General features: G+C 46.8%; 6 protein-coding genes across 6 annotated transcripts; 5 read left to right on the top strand and 1 right to left on the bottom strand.

Annotated features, from left to right (window-relative positions):
* Positions 1 to 745: 745 nt before the first annotated feature.
* Positions 746 to 2,429, top strand: GL218_05665 (Demethylsterigmatocystin 6-O-methyltransferase; the record flags this gene model as incomplete). The annotated part of the gene is made up of 5 exons (XM_033582345.1): positions 746 to 1,127; positions 1,203 to 1,329; positions 1,394 to 1,764; positions 1,857 to 2,043; positions 2,099 to 2,429. 5 exons carry the CDS (start codon positions 746 to 748, stop codon positions 2,427 to 2,429), a joined length of 1,398 nt encoding a protein of 465 aa, XP_033434784.1.
* Positions 2,430 to 3,547: 1,118 nt separating this feature from the next.
* Positions 3,548 to 3,940, top strand: GL218_05664 (putative 5-hydroxyisourate hydrolase; the record flags this gene model as incomplete). The annotated part of the gene is made up of 1 exon (XM_033582344.1): positions 3,548 to 3,940. One exon carries the CDS (start codon positions 3,548 to 3,550, stop codon positions 3,938 to 3,940), a length of 393 nt encoding a protein of 130 aa, XP_033434785.1.
* A 729-nt stretch (positions 3,941 to 4,669) lies between these two features.
* On the bottom strand, positions 4,670 to 10,091 carry GL218_05663 (Acyltransferase LovD; the record flags this gene model as incomplete). Its single annotated transcript, XM_033582343.1, has 6 exons — positions 4,670 to 5,100; positions 5,182 to 5,331; positions 5,549 to 6,040; positions 6,972 to 7,309; positions 7,379 to 7,641; positions 7,692 to 10,091. 6 exons carry the CDS (start codon positions 10,089 to 10,091, stop codon positions 4,670 to 4,672), a joined length of 4,074 nt encoding a protein of 1,357 aa, XP_033435013.1.
* A 1,353-nt stretch (positions 10,092 to 11,444) lies between these two features.
* GL218_05662 (Alcohol dehydrogenase class-3) lies at positions 11,445 to 12,022 on the top strand (the record flags this gene model as incomplete). Its single annotated transcript, XM_033582342.1, has 3 exons — positions 11,445 to 11,465; positions 11,694 to 11,823; positions 11,886 to 12,022. The coding sequence occupies 3 exons, from the start codon at positions 11,445 to 11,447 to the stop codon at positions 12,020 to 12,022; spliced, it is 288 nt and encodes a 95-aa protein (XP_033435014.1).
* Positions 12,023 to 12,223: 201 nt separating this feature from the next.
* On the top strand, positions 12,224 to 13,003 carry GL218_05661 (S-(hydroxymethyl)glutathione dehydrogenase; the record flags this gene model as incomplete). The annotated part of the gene is made up of 2 exons (XM_033582341.1): positions 12,224 to 12,719; positions 12,786 to 13,003. The coding sequence occupies 2 exons, from the start codon at positions 12,224 to 12,226 to the stop codon at positions 13,001 to 13,003; spliced, it is 714 nt and encodes a 237-aa protein (XP_033435015.1).
* A 3,383-nt stretch (positions 13,004 to 16,386) lies between these two features.
* GL218_05660 (AN1-type zinc finger protein TMC1) lies at positions 16,387 to 16,920 on the top strand (the record flags this gene model as incomplete). The annotated part of the gene is made up of 1 exon (XM_033582340.1): positions 16,387 to 16,920. One exon carries the CDS (start codon positions 16,387 to 16,389, stop codon positions 16,918 to 16,920), a length of 534 nt encoding a protein of 177 aa, XP_033435016.1.
* Positions 16,921 to 17,321: the final 401 nt, after the last annotated feature.

The raw sequence follows: 17,321 nt of genomic DNA, 5'->3' as shown, positions 1-17,321 counted from the left end.
GAATCCTACCTACATTAGTTGTTTGTTCTTGGCTTCTTTTTCTAGGTACCTATAGGAAGATAAGCGAAAATATATTAAGCTATTATATCTCAATGAGGTGTAAAATGGCACCGCCCAAATCACAGTATCGTCATAGTATCCCACGCTTCATCATAAAGTACACTTCTAGAACTGTAACATCTATCGTAGTCTACAGCAACACCCTATTCTATAATTGAACATGTTGAAGTTTATTCCCACTACTTACTACAATAATAATATGATAATATAAGAAATTGCTACGTAGTACTATGTGGTTCTGTGGGCTTATCCTCGGCATGGTCGAGATCTGAGAAAAGTATTACACTCGCATTCGTAAGCACGAAAGCATCTAATAGGCAAAAGTGTCCCCTCACGTACCTCATTATACTATCTCTCACTGACAGGGTTTCCCCACGTCCCATTTTCCTGAGGGGAGAAGGACAGCCCATTTAAAGCGGACACTACGACATAACCATCCAATATGGTTCTCGTCTTGGCCTCAATTAGGATGCCGGGGTATATAAATGATGCATGCCATAGATGCAGTCATATCAGATCTCCACCGGCAATTCGGAGGGTATCACCAAGCATTTTGGAGTAGCTGGTAGTTAATTGGGTTATGCCCACGCTTATGCCACGATACATAAGGACCTGCCATTCCATGGTGAGGTAAAGCCAAGAACGAAGCTCCTGATAAGAGAGCATTAGTAAATTTTCCTTCATAATGTCTTACAACGATGTATCATCACGGGCTACGGCTCTACGACAAGTAGTAAAGCTCATCCAAGACGCATCAGAAATACTAATCGCCGAATGGGAGAATCCAGCACCGGACGCTATACCGGCCTCGGAAACTACCTTCGCAATACCTGGGCGCGAGGCTTATGACGCGCAACGAACCGTCATTGCAGCACTGGGCTCGATCGAAGAGCTCGTAGCCGAGCCTCATCTGCGCTTAGTAGACTTTGCAGAGTTGTATTTCGAGGTTCGCGCACTTCACATAGCAGTTGAACACAATGTCGCAATCCTATTAGATAAGGGCGATGCGGACGGAGTATCTGTCGAGGACTTAGCTAAGTCAACTGGGCTCGAGAAGAACAAGCTCGGTGAGCTCCTACTGAATACACGCCCTTTCTGCTTTGATTTGCACCTTTGCAACAAGCTCCACTAACAGGACCAAGGTCGTATACTGCGAGCCCTGGCTACGCAGCATATTTTTCGCGAGGTTGCGCCGGGTAAGTTCGCAAATAATAGGATCTCGCAAGCTTTAGCCAACGACGAAAAGCTGCTAGGGCAAGTCAAATGCAGGTGAGCGGATCTTGACGGTCGGGCGACTAACGTATTCCGACGCAAAGCTGATAATAACACTCAGTTCCATGGGATACGCAGCTTCTTCCGCACTTCCAGAGGCACTTAAGGACCCTATCCGAGGACCGAGTCATGAGCCGGAACTCGCAGCCTGGCCATTAGCCGTAGGCACAGAACTTCCATTCTTCACGTGGATGAACGAGAAAGTTCCTCGTTCGCGAGCGGCACTGGATAAAGCAAGTCCTGGCGCTGCGAGAGGTCCGTATCAAAAAGTAGAAGCATTACCTGGTGAAGAGTTGGTCCCGAAGGATGACGCGCAAACCTACAACTTGTACTTAGCTGGCAACAGTAAGAGCTTAGGTAGTGCAACCTTATATGACTTCCCCTGGAAGGAATTGAGAAACGGTTTAGTTGTTGACGTTGGAGGCGGTGTCGGTAAGTTATCCCTGAAGGTTGACGGACTACACGAAGTCTCTTCTCACATAGGGTCGGCTAACACGGCATATCTAGTTTTGATCTTCAGCTAGCCCGCCTGTATCCAGAATTGCGTTTTGTCGTACAAGACCTTCCGACCGCGGTTGAGCAAGGTTCTTCAATATGGAAAAAGGAGTTCCCCGAAGCTCTAGAGTCGGGACGGGTACAGTTTGTGGCGCACGATTTTTTCAAGCCGAATCCCATCAAGGAAGCCGACATATACTGGATGCGCCATGTTCTGTAAGACAACCCGTAGACTCCACGTTAAAGATAGACAGGACTGACGCAGAAACAGACATGACTGGAATGACGAGGCTTGCGTCGAGATTCTTCTGAATACAGCCAAGTCCATGAGTCCAGACTCGCGGCTACTTGTTGCCGATATTACTTTGACTGAAACAATAGGAGACCCGTATATCAAGCCAGCCCCTAAGCCCCTATTAGCCAATTACGGTATCCATGTTCATCACGGGTTCGCCTTCGACATAGCCATGATGTCTTTGATGAACGGTAAAGAGAGAACGCCTTCGGAATTCCGAGAGCTGTTCGAGAAGGCAGGACTGAAAATGGTTAAAGTGTGGGAATGCCGTAGCAACTTGGGAATAATGGAATGCCGCTTAGCATAAGTGTAGTAGATAGATTTAGCGTGATGTAACTCTCACTTGCTACTCGGTTATCAACATCTGAAGAATCATAGAATGTTATACTCTTCACCGCTTAATCTATCTAATGTTATCGATGAATGCACTGCCCTCCTTAGACCACATTCCACAATGTTACTGGAGTATATGTATGTATGTAGATGCGAGTGAGGAGAATAGGAGAATGCCGTCATGTCTTACTTACATATGGTTTGTGCAGAAGCGTTACACTACTTAAATGTCTCGCTGGTCTATAATTAGATATCAAATCAAACCGACAGACGATATTCTCTAGTGTAGTCAAGCAAGCGTCGTCCCACCGATAATTTTGTTTAGGGATTATTTAGAGGCTGTGATGTCGCACTTGAGGCTTAAGCCCTCAACTTATTTCTTTCAAGCTGCAGCTAGTCATGTATCATGTGGGCTTGTCCTTGTAAGATACAAACCACAGTTGTGGCAAGATGAAATGAAAATAGGGGGGGGGAAATCTATAATGTGTGTAAAGTGTAAGTAACACTGTATTACGTTTTGCTTCTAAATAAAGAAACATTAGGAGTGCCTTAGGTAGATTTTACGGTACGTATCTCACCCCACGGTGGGGGCTATTACTAGCGGGGTATACCTGGCATACCTGGCAGCTGCCTGATACATCCTGAGCAATCAGGTCTAAAAACAAAGCTGCATTAGGAATTTTAGTTGTCAGTAGCGTTACAACCTCCCCTCACAACCTTTTACAACCCTGCCTTTACCTTACCTTAGGTCCAATTACCTCAGGTTTAATCTTCCTTATTCACATACCACATTCTCACATTCTCATATTCCCGGACACCATTTACCATTTACCATTCTGGGTATTATACATTTTCTCTTAAGTATTTTGTTCGGTTCAGAGGAAAGAGGCCGCATATCACAGCCCCGCCGAACCGCTTCGCCTCGTTTGTCCTACCCCCTATCTACTAGACTCACCGTCTAATAGGACCTCCTGAATTTCGTGGCTCTCGAGTACAAGTAGGGACATTTCACCTGCGGTCAAGTCGGAAGCAAACATCAGACTATCTCAGTCTAAACATTTTTAATATAAGTCTAAGTCATCACCACCCCCAATGGCAAACGACAAAGACATCATCACCTGCCATATTCTGGACACCTCCGTAGGCAAGCCAGCCAAGGGGGTCCGCGTCAAGTTGGAAGGCGGACATGCTCCTCTTAAGACTTTCGAATCTCAGACCGATGACGATGGCCGCATCAAGGCGTGGCTACCATATTCCAACATCCACTCATCAGGAGATGTACCTACTTACACTCTAGATGACGTGCTAGGCGAGGTGGAAACTAAGTCCACTTGGACTCTACGCTTCGATACCGGAAGCTACTTTGGCGAGGGGAACACTTTCTTCCCCGAAGTTCTGGTCTCGGTCACCGTCGAAAAAGGCCAGCATTATCACGTGCCACTGTTGCTGTCTCCTTATAGCTATACGACTTACAGAGGCAGTTAGGGCGCATATTAAAGGGGATTAGAGGGGGAAAGACCAAAGCCATTGGAGACGCTATGGAGAATGTCCCATAGTTTGGAGAAATCACAATATGGGCCATGACATTAATCCGGCTACAATCGATTCCTATCTCATCTACAGATATTAAGCATCTTTGGCATATCATCTACAGCAGTTAAGGCCTGACATGCTTTCCTAAGCATACATTGGGTGGAATACTGGCCAGAGAACCCTCAAATAAAGGGGAAACCTTCGTTAGGACTTCAGTTCAGACTTACAACACAATTAAAACTAAGCCACTTTTCTTATGAAGTTTTCACCGTTATTATTCTTGGTCCTAACGTGAACTGATAAATTTCTAGCCGTTTTAGTACTTAGTATGTGTCCTCGGAGTCATACATTAGAATCCGGGGACTATTCGCCGATTGCAAATTTAAATGTGCTCTATTTAGTATAGAAAAATTTCCACTTCAGCCAAGCTGGTTGACTTGGCCAACCCCTCGTCTAAATCATTTAGTTAGTTCGTTTGGAGATATCATTATATACAGTCTTTGTAAGCCAGCATCAAGACTCTTCAGACGAGACCTTGATACATAACATGAAGCGAGTTACATAGCCCTACTTTACGACCCCCCTATTCAAGCCCCTCCTTCGAGTAATTAGTTCATACTTAGACCTTATGAAACTTGAACCTCTAACCCTAACAATCCCGCCGCAGATGATTCTCATTCACTACGCTTTAGCAAGCTTCAAATGCTTGTACACAGCCGCCTCGAGCTGGAACCACAGCCCAAGCACGGCCGGGTCAAAAGCCGGCATAATCTGCGTGCACACCATGCCGGCAACGTCGTGCTCGCGGTCCGCCCACCAGTACAGATTCGGCAGCCCGGCCCAGAACCCAGTCTTGGCCGACCTGCCCGTCAGCGGGCTGGCGCCGCTCAGCATGAAGGTCAAGCCCCAGCCCTGCGGCGCGTTCCCGGGCACCGGGTACAAGTCCCCGGCCGCGTTCGTCAGGTGCGGCTTCGCGGCCACGATGCCCTGGCGCCCGAAGTCGGGGAACTCGGGGATCTGGTTCGTGAACATCTGCTCTACGGTGGCTTTCTCGAGGATCTTGGCGCCGGTCTTGGGGCAGGTGCCGTCGTTGAGGAGGACTGCTAGGACGCCTGTGGGGCGGGTTAGTTTCCCTGGTTTAAGGCATTGCGTGGTGGAGGGATTGGGTTAGGGGGGTTGAGGTTAGGGCTTACGGGTGTATTCCTGGGGCTTGGCGAAGAGACCGGCTCCGCCGCTGTTGAAGGTGTCGGCGATCTCTTGGGCGGTTGAGACGAGCAGGGGTCGCCGGAGCAGGTGGTCTCGAGGAATGAGCTTGCCGTCGTGTAGCCTTTGGTGCATATGAGCTAACTTGTCTCTCATGGATTGCGTCGGTATCATGTTAACGTTCTCCAGACCGAGTGGTTGGCATATGTTCTTTTGAATGTACTCATTCAGGGTTAACCCAGTCTTCCTTTGTAAGGACTATTCCAGCCCAGTCTATACCAATCTATTGAAATTAGTTTCGATACATTTATATAATCATATTGGGTAGGTAGACGGGTCTAATGGGGGTATACTTACTCCATATCCCCATTTTCTCGCCCGGTTGAAATCGCAAAGGGATCTTTAGGATATCCTTAATATCACCAGAGAACTCATCAATACCAACAGGAAGACTCCAATCCCTCAATGTCTCGTTGAAGAATGAGTACGAAAAACCCGAGGTATGAGTCAACAACATTTTCAGGGTAATTCCTCTTTTCTTCTCTTCGAAAGTTCCATCATCTTTAAGAACTTTGATATCTTTCAGCTCTGGGCATAGCTCCTCGACTTGCGCCGCGTCGTCTAGATTCAGCTCCCCCTTTTCGACAAGTTGCATACAGGCAAGCCCTGCAATTAGTTTGGTGCAGCTCGCTAGGTAGAATATATTATCCAGCGTCATGGCTTCGTTGGATATAATACCCCGCTTGCCAGCCGAGTGGGCAAATAGTTCGTTCCCGTCTCGGTCCACGACGACGGCGACTGTCCCGGGAACACGGTAGAGGCAGTTGACTCGCCGCCGCTGATAAGACTCTGCTCTATGATAGAGCGGAGCTCACTAATTGCTTCCTCTGAGAAACCCATTGTTTCTTACTGGTATATTAACCCTATAGTTTATTCAGGTTTGGTGTGTTTGTCAGCTGTCCGATCTCTTCGCTTCAACTAGAGCTTGAATATATTGTTTCTAACCAAACTTGATATAAGAAAGATGAAGAGGGTAATATATATCTATATAGATGTTGAACATCAAGTAGTAACGCCGAACAGCCAAAGGCCGAGGTCAAACCATTGAAACGCATAGTGATAACCCATTACTCCCCCTCTCTCTCTGATATAAGTGTGGAGTGGTATGCATAGACGAGGCGTCGTAAAACGAGGAGTGTCCAATTACGCACCAGTTCATCCTCCATTTCCCTCATCGAGCCTAATAGTTTGGGTATGCCAATTTCTACCCTGGGAAGTGAGGGGATGAAGGTTACATTCAAATTACCTATTAAGGATATATCGGACTGGCACCTGAGGTGCTTCAAAGCTGATGTAATAAGTTCTCAATAATATTCTGATAACTCATCATTCCTACTTTCTGCTCACCAGGCAGATTAGCATTTTCGTTGGTCATTTCTTCTAGGACAGTGCTACCCTATTCGCTAATCACCATATTCTCCTAACGCCTCCGTGCACCAACCTACATGCTTTGCCAATTATGACGATTCCTATTACGATCAAATCATCCTGCGAACTTTTTACAAGATGACACTATCCGCCTGTTCTAACCACAGGTTTGCTAGGTCTCTTGTTAAACCCAGTCTGACCTGTTTAAGTACATCTCCAGAACTGCTAGCCGAGAACACCCCTGTTCTCCAATCCCATGCCCGCTTGATAGGGCCCTTGATGACACCGCTTTTCATTACAGACTGATGAAGCTGGGATGCCATCATCGAACTGCCAGTCATCATAAAACTACCACCCAAGGAAGAAGTAGACTGCTTGAGAAGGTCTGCAGGTGTAGACCCTTTTCCATGACCCGATGCGAGGACCAGTTTAAAAAACTCTTCGGAAGCATCGTAAACCCGGGATCCAACGGTTTGAATGTCTTCGATCGCTTTAAGAAGTGTATCGATTTGATCAAGAGTAATCACGGGTGATGATTGGCCCACAAAGATGGATGCCTCTCCGAGTAGTGCCAACAAGAAATCTTCGCTGACAACTGCGTCGCGCGAGTCATCGTACAAGCCTCCTCGAATATTGTCATCAGCACTAGCAATGACAGCTACCAGGCAGTGGCGGCTTGTTGGCGACGCACTAAGGATTTGGGGGTTGTCTTGCTGTCTCCGTCACGAAGCCTCGTAGAACTTCCTGAGCGTGGCATACCCGCTGAGCATCTTACCAAGAAGTTCTGCTGCTTCGAGATCTTGCTTCGCAAAATTCTCTAATGTCGCTTTGCGCTCCTTTAGCAGCTGTTTCAGCGTACTGTCTAGCTCACTTTCCGGCGGATACGTTGTAGATTCCACCAGTGAAATGGACATTAATGTATTCAGGACATCGCGAACTTTGCCGGGCCGATGAGCTAAGGAGTAATACCATAGAGCTTCTCCAAAGCGGAAGGTATCTTTTGCTAAAATATCTCCGAAAGTCTAGCATGCGTTAGTATAATATTGTCGTTAGTATATTGGCGTGTACATACCTCAGCTGTGTCTTCTGCAAAGTTGATCATTCCAAGTTCGTTCAGCAGCCGCCATATCTTGTCGACGGTCTCACGAGAAAACTCGTTGATGGTACTAAGAACACTCTGGAGCAATTCCTGTACTAACTGCTCAGACCGCTCGGGGGAGTCCATTCGGCCAACAACCTGGACTCCCATTTCCCATCCATCCCGTGAGACCTTACCATGCAGACCAGTGCCCGCTATATACTTGCGATCTTTCAGGCTACGAGCATAGTGGACTAGAGTGGTATCTTTGATTCCGTCTTTCTCGTCGGGCCCTGTGCTCTGATTCATTCCTAAAACCTCCAATTCTTCCATATCAAAATCTTGCATGTTAATAAGATTTTGTGGCTCTTGAGGAGGGAGCCATCGGCCTAACGAGGCAACTTCGGCTACCGTCGACGCGATTGGGAGTGACCATAATCTTAGGAATCCGATAACCCCTTCAACGTTGCTCTCAAACGCAGAGGCAACTGCTACTTCAACGGGGTCGGCGGAATTGAAGTGGAAATCAGCCTCCATAGCAGTGTGAAGGGAAAGAGCAAGACGATCAAGGAAATCATCACCTGCCTCAGATTGGCTGGGTAATTGAAGTGATCTTGAATGAGATAGGCCAAGATTCCGCTTATTGTGGCCATTATCCCACCATCCGAATAGACCAATCGTGGCTTCGCACCAGTCTTCCGCGGCTGCAAGAATAGCCTCCGGTTCTCCTATGAGAATCGCATAAAGGGACTGAAGATTTTCATAGATATCCCAGGGGATTCTGCTTTCTGCCCTTCGAGCAAGCCCCGAGAGTGATTGTCGTCCGTCTACAGAATCGGCAAAGTCGGATTCACCAAATCGACTCGAGGAAAGAGCTCGTTCTTTGCCTTCAGTGAACCCAATGAGTGCTTCTTTAGCTGCCTTAGCCTTTAGACGGAACAAAGTCCAGTCACTACTTTGGATATCCCAACTATCATTGCTCATCGCAGGACATATTTCCATCACTACGCATAGATCTTCGACAACACGTTTGATATTCGATAAGACTTGGCCACTGTAAACTGCTTCACCGCGAGGGGATTTCTTAGGAGATTCCCAGCCGGCCTTTCTGAGAAGTTGCACTACCCCAGATATGTCACCACGCACGAGAGCGTTAAAAACGACTGGCCAGAAAACCCCATGGGCCGCGGGTGAAGGGCGATGTTGTAGGACGCTATTTACTTGATCCGGGTGGATATCGTGTTCTGCACGTTGCCAGTTGAAAAGAACAGCGGGCAAGGCTATATTTTTGATATCTCCAAAATCGTCTCTCCTTGCTGGTGTATGATGAATCTGAAAAACCAGTACAGCTAGGTAGAAGGCTTTCTCGAAATTCGGGGCGTAGGAACTCGGCCCTACCTTAGCCTCGTGTTCATCGTCGATTTTGGGGAGCTCTTCTACGTGAGGGGCCCATATCTCATTAACCAGTCTAACACAGGCTTGAGCTAAGGTATCGTCCAGTCTCTCCTCGTCGTCTTCAGGACCCACGCCTTCATCATAGAGACGATTGACGAGCTCTTCAGTTTGTATGATGACGTTGTCCGGCTCGGACACAACTGCAAATGGGGATTGGCTATAGAGATCCTTCGCAAGGGCCGCATACTTTAACTCCCGCTTTCGGGCGTTAATGGAGCGCATAGAAGAAGCGCGAAATATGTCTTCGGCTTCCTTGCTAATGCGTTCGTCCGCAGCGGCCGTTGTGAGCATCATCAGGTCCGGATCGCCATCAGATAGTAGATCGCCATACGGCCCAGTGCCGGCTATTTCCCTTAGTAGGTCTTGTTCCACATCATATTCATCTTCTCCCTCCTCCATAGCGTCCACTTCCGAACCCTCATCATCTTCTAAGGGATCCGTATTATCAGGCTCGGTATCTTCGCCATCAGTCGAATCGTCAAGTAACATGCCGTAAGTCCGCCCTCCTACCTTCCCTCGCTTAGTATCCTCTTCGTCATCTTCATCTTCATCTTCATCCTCCTCCAACCCCTCCCTGTGATATTCTCTGCTCAAGCCAGACGGCTGCCTTGAAGTAGAGCCCTGAATTGACCTTCCTAGGGGCGCATTGCTACGTTTTCTAGAGTGCGACTTGGATTGGGAAAGATTTGGTTTTCCAAAATTCGGGGCCCTGATGTTACTTGACGTACTTGAGGCGCCTGACATGGCCCCAATGGAACTTTGCAAGAATGATGGAGACGGGTCGCCGGCGGGGGTAAAGGATGCGGTAGATGAAGGTGGAGGGCCGATGGGAGTCGTTGATGGATGATCTGCAGAGAACCCGAAGCCAGATGAAGGTTTTCGAGAGCCTCTTTCCGGCGTAGAGGGCGATGAGTTTAAGCCTGCAAATCGGAACGCCATCTTGACGAATGTGAAGCTCGATAGCTACTTCGAAATGCCTTTAGAATAGCACCATAAACAAATATTAACATTAACTCTAGCGAAGATACCCCATGAGGCTATCAGCGCTATCAAATCGTAAATTGAATTGAAAATACTTATCGTTGGCGTATTGGGTGTTGGTATTCGGAGCTATGAGAGCTGGTATGGGAGAACGTGAGCCAAACAAAAATTTACGTCGCGACGCTCTGAAGCTTCAAGAACGCGGTACTTCGTACTTAGCGCATACAAACTCAAGCAAGAGCTGTCCTTGCCCGCTGTTACATAAGCACAGACCATATATATGTACCTTTGTACCTATCTCTTAGGAATGGATCCATGGATGGTTCTCTATTTTATGTACAGTGCGTGAATGATTTGATACTGTACAATCGGTACTCACTTACAGAGTCCTCCGGGTTCTCATCTGAGATATTGATATAAATCGCACTTCTCCATGCCATTCATTCCTATCTTCATCTGTACTGCATTTTATCAGCCTTGTTGATATTGAATTTTACAGCATTCAAGTTACTCCAAACTAGAATTGACTAGAAAGGGGACACTATTACGTACATCCATATTCAATATCTGACTTATCATATATAATACAATGACCAACCGGATATTACAGCAATGCACCGAACACCTTGATGCATTTTGATGAGATAGGCGCGCAACATGCAACATGCCAAAACGATTGACTCATTTATCTTCACCAAGATATGGTGCAAGAACGAGCTAACGTCTTTCTCTAAGGCTATGATGTACATGCCGAGTTTTGTCCATAATTCCCCCGTTTCCCGTTTTTCTTAAACATGCCGGTTGACGATATCGCATAATCTCTACGCAGAATGAGTTGGAGCATATCGAAAGTAGATATGTCGGGAATGCAGGTGTGCAGTGTTAGGAGTCGGTATCAATGTCGGTATCAATGCGATACTAATAGACTCATACCTCATACCTCATACATGGTGGTCATGATGATCGCAGGAGTGACATCAAGATGCAAGGTAATTGCAAGGTAATTGCAAGGTAACAAAACAGCCTAACCTAAAGTTTTTTATCTTTTCCTTTATCTGGGCATCTCGCCTAGTCTCACTCTCTCCTCACTGCCGTGCCGACTCCCCCACCTGAAGAATAACCAGTGGTGGGGTCAAAGAGGCTTCGAGCAAGAAAACTCCGCATCAAACAAGTAACCCAAGAGGTAGCTGAGCAATCCATTATAAAAGTTGATAGCTCAAGGACTTTTCTTTTTTCTTACAAATTCTTCAAAACCAAAAGATTCAATTACAATAATTCTTTGTTTTTCACCATATCCAACTTCACATCATTATGGCTGATACCGTTGGTAAGGTTCGTATCTTTCTCCCTTTCTCCCTTCTCCCCTATATCCGGTTCAAGTTCTTATTCTTATGACCGCGTCCCCTTTTACCCCGCGGCATACGCGTAGTATATCCTACGTATCCGTTTAGAATACACCAAACTGCTATATATATATATGCTGTATAGCATACATTATTGTCTACGTCATCCACTGTTAGCAGAGATATCTAAAGCTGACTGCTTCCTTCTATACGATAGACCATCAAGTGTAAGGCTGCCGTCGCCTGGGAAGCTGGCAAACCCCTCAGTATCGAGGAGATTGAAGTTGCGCCGCCCCAAGCCCACGAAGTCCGAATTCAGATCGTCTATACGGGAGTTTGTCATACAGGTATATCTTGCCAAGTCTTCATCCCGAATCAAGTCCGAATGTCCCGTTAAACAGTGGAGTAGATGCCTACACGTTATCTGGCAAGGACCCAGAAGGCGCATTCCCTATCGTTCTGGGACATGAGGGAGCCGGTATTGTCGAATCTGTCGGCGAGGGCGTCACTAACGTAAAGCCGGGTGACCATGTTGTCGCACTCTAGTAGGCTTAGCCCTACCCTCCTTGCGTCAGTCATCTCTTAGGCTAATATCGATCAAAAGCACTCCTGAATGTAAGGAATGTAAGTTCTGCAAGTCTGGCAAGACGAATCTTTGCGGCAAGATTCGGGCGACCCAGGGTAAAGGTGTCCTTCCGGACGGTACCTCACGCTTCACTTGCAAGGGACAAAAAACTTCTCCACTTCATGGGGACCTCGACTTTCTCTCAATACACCGTCGTAGCCGACATCTCCGTCGTTGCTGTTCAACAAGATGCTCCTATGGACCGGACTTGCCTGCTAGGCTGCGGTATCACTACCGGTTACGGTGCTGCGAGAATCACGGCAAACGTTGAAGAGGGTTCAAACATCGCGGTATTCGGAGCTGGTTGCGTCGGTCTTTCGGTTGTCCAGGGTGCTGTCGCCCAGAAGGCGGGTAAAATTATCGTCGTTGATGTGAACCCATCCAAGGAAGAATGGGCTAAGAAGTTCGGAGCTACCGACTTTGTTAACCCTACCAAGTTGGATGGACAAACGATTCAAGATAAGCTCATCGAGATGACCGATGGTGGTTGCGACTACACCTTTGACTGTACCGGCAACGTTGGCGTGATGCGAGCAGCATTAGAAGCTTGCCATAAGGGTTGGGGTCAGAGTATCATCATCGGCGTCGCTGCTGCCGGTCAAGAGATTTCAACTCGACGTAAGTTTCAATCCTTTTTTTTTTTTCTTACCAGAAGCTTCGCCTAGAAACTGACACTTTGCATAGCATTCCAGCTAGTCACCGGTCGTGTATGGAAAGGTTGCGCTTTTGGCGGTGTCAAGGGCCGATCTCAACTTCCCGGCCTTGTCAGTGATTATCTAGGAGGTAAGCTAAAGGTGGATGAGTTTATCACTCACCGCGAAGATTTAGACCACATTAACACCGCGTTTGAGACGATGAAGGCGGGCGACTGCATTCGTTGCGTCGTGACCATGAAGGAATAAAAAACGATACTTGAGTCAATATCTTTTTACCTTACCTATAGAGCCGACTTGGAATCTTATGAAAATGGGTCTGACGAGTCATGAAAAAATAAGTCGCAAAGTGTATCCCTAGCTTTTAGTCTAAGCAGTTTATGAATATTGTCCTTTGATAGTGAACAGTTTATTAATTTTCGCTCGATTGATAATGAGGCGTATTTTCCAGCGTGTAAAAGGCCTTACACCAGTTACATTGAAGTTCTGCTAAGCAAAAAGTCCCTGGTTCTATGTTAAACGTTATTGTAAGAGACTCTCCTAGCGAGTCCGTAGTTCAAGGCGATTGTGACATTGCTAATTAGCCAACCTAGGGTCTCTTTCATGAAACGGGCACTAACATGTAAATGGGCCACGAATATGCCATGCGCTTCTCGTCGACATTGGAAGGTCTCACACAAAAAGAGTACTGTTCCATATGAATACTCTATTTCAAGGAAATCGTTGGCGGACGACCGATAGCTCACAAATTCGGGAAGAGAGTCAAAAGAGACGGATACTAAAGAAGCCACTAGCCTAGTATATACGTATCTCGGATAGGTTTAGATAGGCGGTCTAGATCCTAGAGGCTAGAGCAGGTAAAAGAAGCCATCATGCATGGGGTCCAAGCCAAGTCAGGCATTTGATATTCATGGAGAGAGCCCCTAAAGTACCAATATGCACATGTGTATGTATGTATATGTAAAAAGAGACCCCTGCGCCGTCATCATTCGAGACCCTGCTTGCATCGCAGCGTGGCTCCAATTCTCCGCAAATATCCACCACATGATCGATGGGTTCCCGCAGAAAGCGCCTAAGCTGCAGAGATAAATATATACCTATGTACATACTATGGGGAACGAGAGTATAGGTAAGTAGGTAAGTAGGTAGGTACCTACCTAGGTATACATATAAAATACGCGGAAACGAATTTATTCAATCGTTACATAGCTCGATAGGGTTTGTCGATGTGTAGTGTGTAGGCGTCTTGGTGGCCAATTGTCTTACATCTTGGCCGGACCGGTTGGGTGATCTGGATCGGCATCATACATATACGGACGTAGTGTACACGAGATATGTAGGAGTCAGTTCAGTTTAGTTCAGTCAGTCAGCATAATACCTGAATACATACCTTAGATAGGTAGATAGATAGTCATTTCAACGTCTGTGTGGCGCGGAACACTTTATAATGATTACTATTAGTCTCACTATAGACGATAACGGTAGTCCGTAGCACGAAATCTAGCCTCGCGTGTTCGTATTTAGCTAGTAACATAGAGGTTAGATCCGGAGGCGGTTATCAGTATCCCAGCCTCACTCCCCTCTAATACGACTGACTGACTGACTGACTACCTTGTATGAATGTACGAGTCGATAGAGTTCAATTAACCAACGCCAGCGCCAACGTCGTTCGCGCTCCACTATGTAGACGAGTCGTTGTCAACATTTGAAAGATTTCGGGGTGCGCTCCCGCGAGCAATCCGTCTGGCTAGGTTTCAGTTGCCAAGTTGATCAAGCGGCATTGCATGTTCCACTCTGACACGACAACAACAACGCGACAACGAACAAACCCAACCACCTCGTACTGAATGAGGTATAACGAAATTAAAGTGAAAATAAAATAAAAATATTAAAAATAATAATATGTAGAATGGGCGGACATGTGGCAGTCTGAGAGGCGAGGTCTCGAGAAACAAGCCCGGCGAATGGAAACTGGTCTCTTTAACTAACCTACCTACATAGTAAGCATTGCGGTGGAAGGGATGCATATTTATCTATTTACTCGTCTGATCACGTAGATGAAGAAGGTCTCAGTTAGCGACACACGTTCTGTCTTCCCTGTCATGTATATAGTATGTAGTATGTAGATGCAATAGATCCGGAGGCGGCGTGCTACGCTAGATACAAAGTTGCCCGATATCCGGCGGGTTTCTCGGTGGGTTTTATCACCCGTATGGCGTGAGATACAATATAGGGAATTCCGGCAGTGCTTGTTTTCATTTTTTCATATCTAGGTATTTATTTATTTGTTCTCCCGTGGCTTTTTTTTTAAATAAAGGTTGTTGGTATGGTAAATGTATGTCAGGTCAGGCAACTTATTAATAAAAATTTAATATCGGTCATGGCCTAACGTGTATCCATCAGAGTTTCGAACTTATTAACTTATTAGTTGGAAAGGGTTAAGGTAGTCATCACCACTTATGTACGTAGGAGTTGTCATGGTCTATGTTTTTTTTTTTACGCCGAATTCCCGAATTAAGGTACTGTGATGACTTGTCTGTGTAATCCCGTAATCAAGATGGGGATGTATGCTTTCTCCATCTCCAAATGGATCCCCCCCGGTCCTTGTCAGTCCTCCTTGTCCTTGTCCGTAATCATCCCCCTCCTCCCCCTGCCCCCTATTTCGCTGATACGTGCATCCCTACGGCATATCCCACTTAGACTGTTAGATTTTATACCTAATCGGCTTGCCTCCCGTTTTCGGAGCCTTGCGCGGAATAGTCGTCATCAGAATTGATACCTGCAGACTTGTCCGCTAGTTGACTGGAGTCCCTGGAGTCCCTGGTTCGTTGGCTTATGACCAGGCAAACTGACGATCACAAATCCAACAAGGAACCCGTTCGCCTCATCCTTTTCGTCTTTCCACCTCACTAGCTCATTCCAAACGGTTCCATTCTCGCCGCCACAAGTAAGGAGTCATTCACTGTGTCAGAAGCAGAAGCGACTTTCTTCCCTTGTTGCTATTGCAATCATCAACTTCATCTTATCTTCCTCTCTTACATTTACATTTACATTTACATACATTCACTCACTTTTATCTTAACCTAATCACTCGGAAAATACTAATAGGGAACCTCCTTTGATAGGTGCCAAGCTTTACGATCTGAGCCCGACTCTGTAAGTGACCCATCACGGCCCGAGGTTCATTCACCTGTAATACACATAATACACACACAATACACACGCAATACATACACACTACCTTTAACCACACACTCGTGTACGTGCGAACCTATCCAATTCAGCCTCTATTTATTATTCCTCCTTTTCGCCTGGTCAAGGCGTCTTCTCCACCACATTTGCCATCATCCGAGTTCTTTTATTTAAAGGGGATCATCTTTCTGACATTCGACCGTTAGCCCGCTCTCGAGCCATTCTCCCTTGGTTCTCATTCCACCTATTCCCAACTCGGCAATCCCGCTGATCAGTAATACCAAAAAACAACAAAGACGAGGAAATAAACTTTTTATCTTTTCCGTCTCGTACCGGTTATAGACAAGCAATCATCCTCATTACCCCCAAACATCGTCGACTACAAACAACTAGAACAAGTTATCCCCACCGCCACCACAACCACCATCATTATCAACAATATGGCGCCCCAGAAGCCCCGCTGCAACTTCAAGGAATGCAGGTCCGCCGCCCAGCGAATCGTCGGCGACTGCGGTTTCTGCGATGGACACTTCTGCGCGAAGCACCGGTTACTAGAGGATCACAAGTGCAGCGGATTAGAAGACGTAAGCATGAGCCCAACTCCCTCAGAATCCAGCGACAGCGAAGACTGGGCCACAGAGTGGTGGCTGGTCGGGCTGGCCGAGTATCTCGTAGACTCTGGTCTTCTCGAGGAGGAATGCGGTGGTGGTTCATGTCCCCCTTCAGATTCACGTGTGCTAACTCCAAATGACAAATGCAGTGCAAGAAAGAATCGCACGAGCGAAACGCGGCTCAGCTCGAGTCCGAGCGGACGCAGGTCATCCGGGGAGTATAAGGACCGGTCCGCCCCTCGATCGTCTCGCATGACAGCTAGACGACGCCGTCGTTCCCCGCCGGGAGTCCGACCGCGAGCCCGCGCTCCCATCTTCTCTTCATCCAACCCCCGTCTCTCTACCACACACGACACCCGTTAGCTGCACGCGATAAGAAGCGGCCTACGATTCGGTTTGGTCAGCATCCTATTTTACTACTCTTCTATGAGCATGGCGTCCGGGCATTGGCTTAGGGCAGTTTGTATTTCATTTTAGGCCTGCGACGGCGCAGGCGGAACAAGCCGGACTCCCTAGAGTTCATTTCGAGTTTTCCAGAAGGAGTCGGCTTGTATGAATCCACGAGTCTCCTATGACGGAGCCTATTCTCAGTTTTCGGCAATATTTGTACATACATGATTAAGCAATTATGAGACTTTCTCCTATTTGGAGTCAAGACCTCCCTGACGAATATTTGATTTCCCACCCATTAATTACATTTTCCCTGAATGCCTCGTGATATCCTACATTGTGATTGACCTATACAATAACTCCACGTGCTATGC

Source organism: Daldinia childiae (genome assembly GCF_008694065.1).
Source record: "Daldinia childiae strain JS-1345 chromosome Unknown Scaffold5, whole genome shotgun sequence".
NCBI classification, from domain to species: Eukaryota; Fungi; Ascomycota; class Sordariomycetes; order Xylariales; family Hypoxylaceae; genus Daldinia; species Daldinia childiae.
The sequence above is the reverse complement of the archived record's forward strand: the minus strand, read 5'-3'. Positions and strand labels throughout refer to the sequence as shown.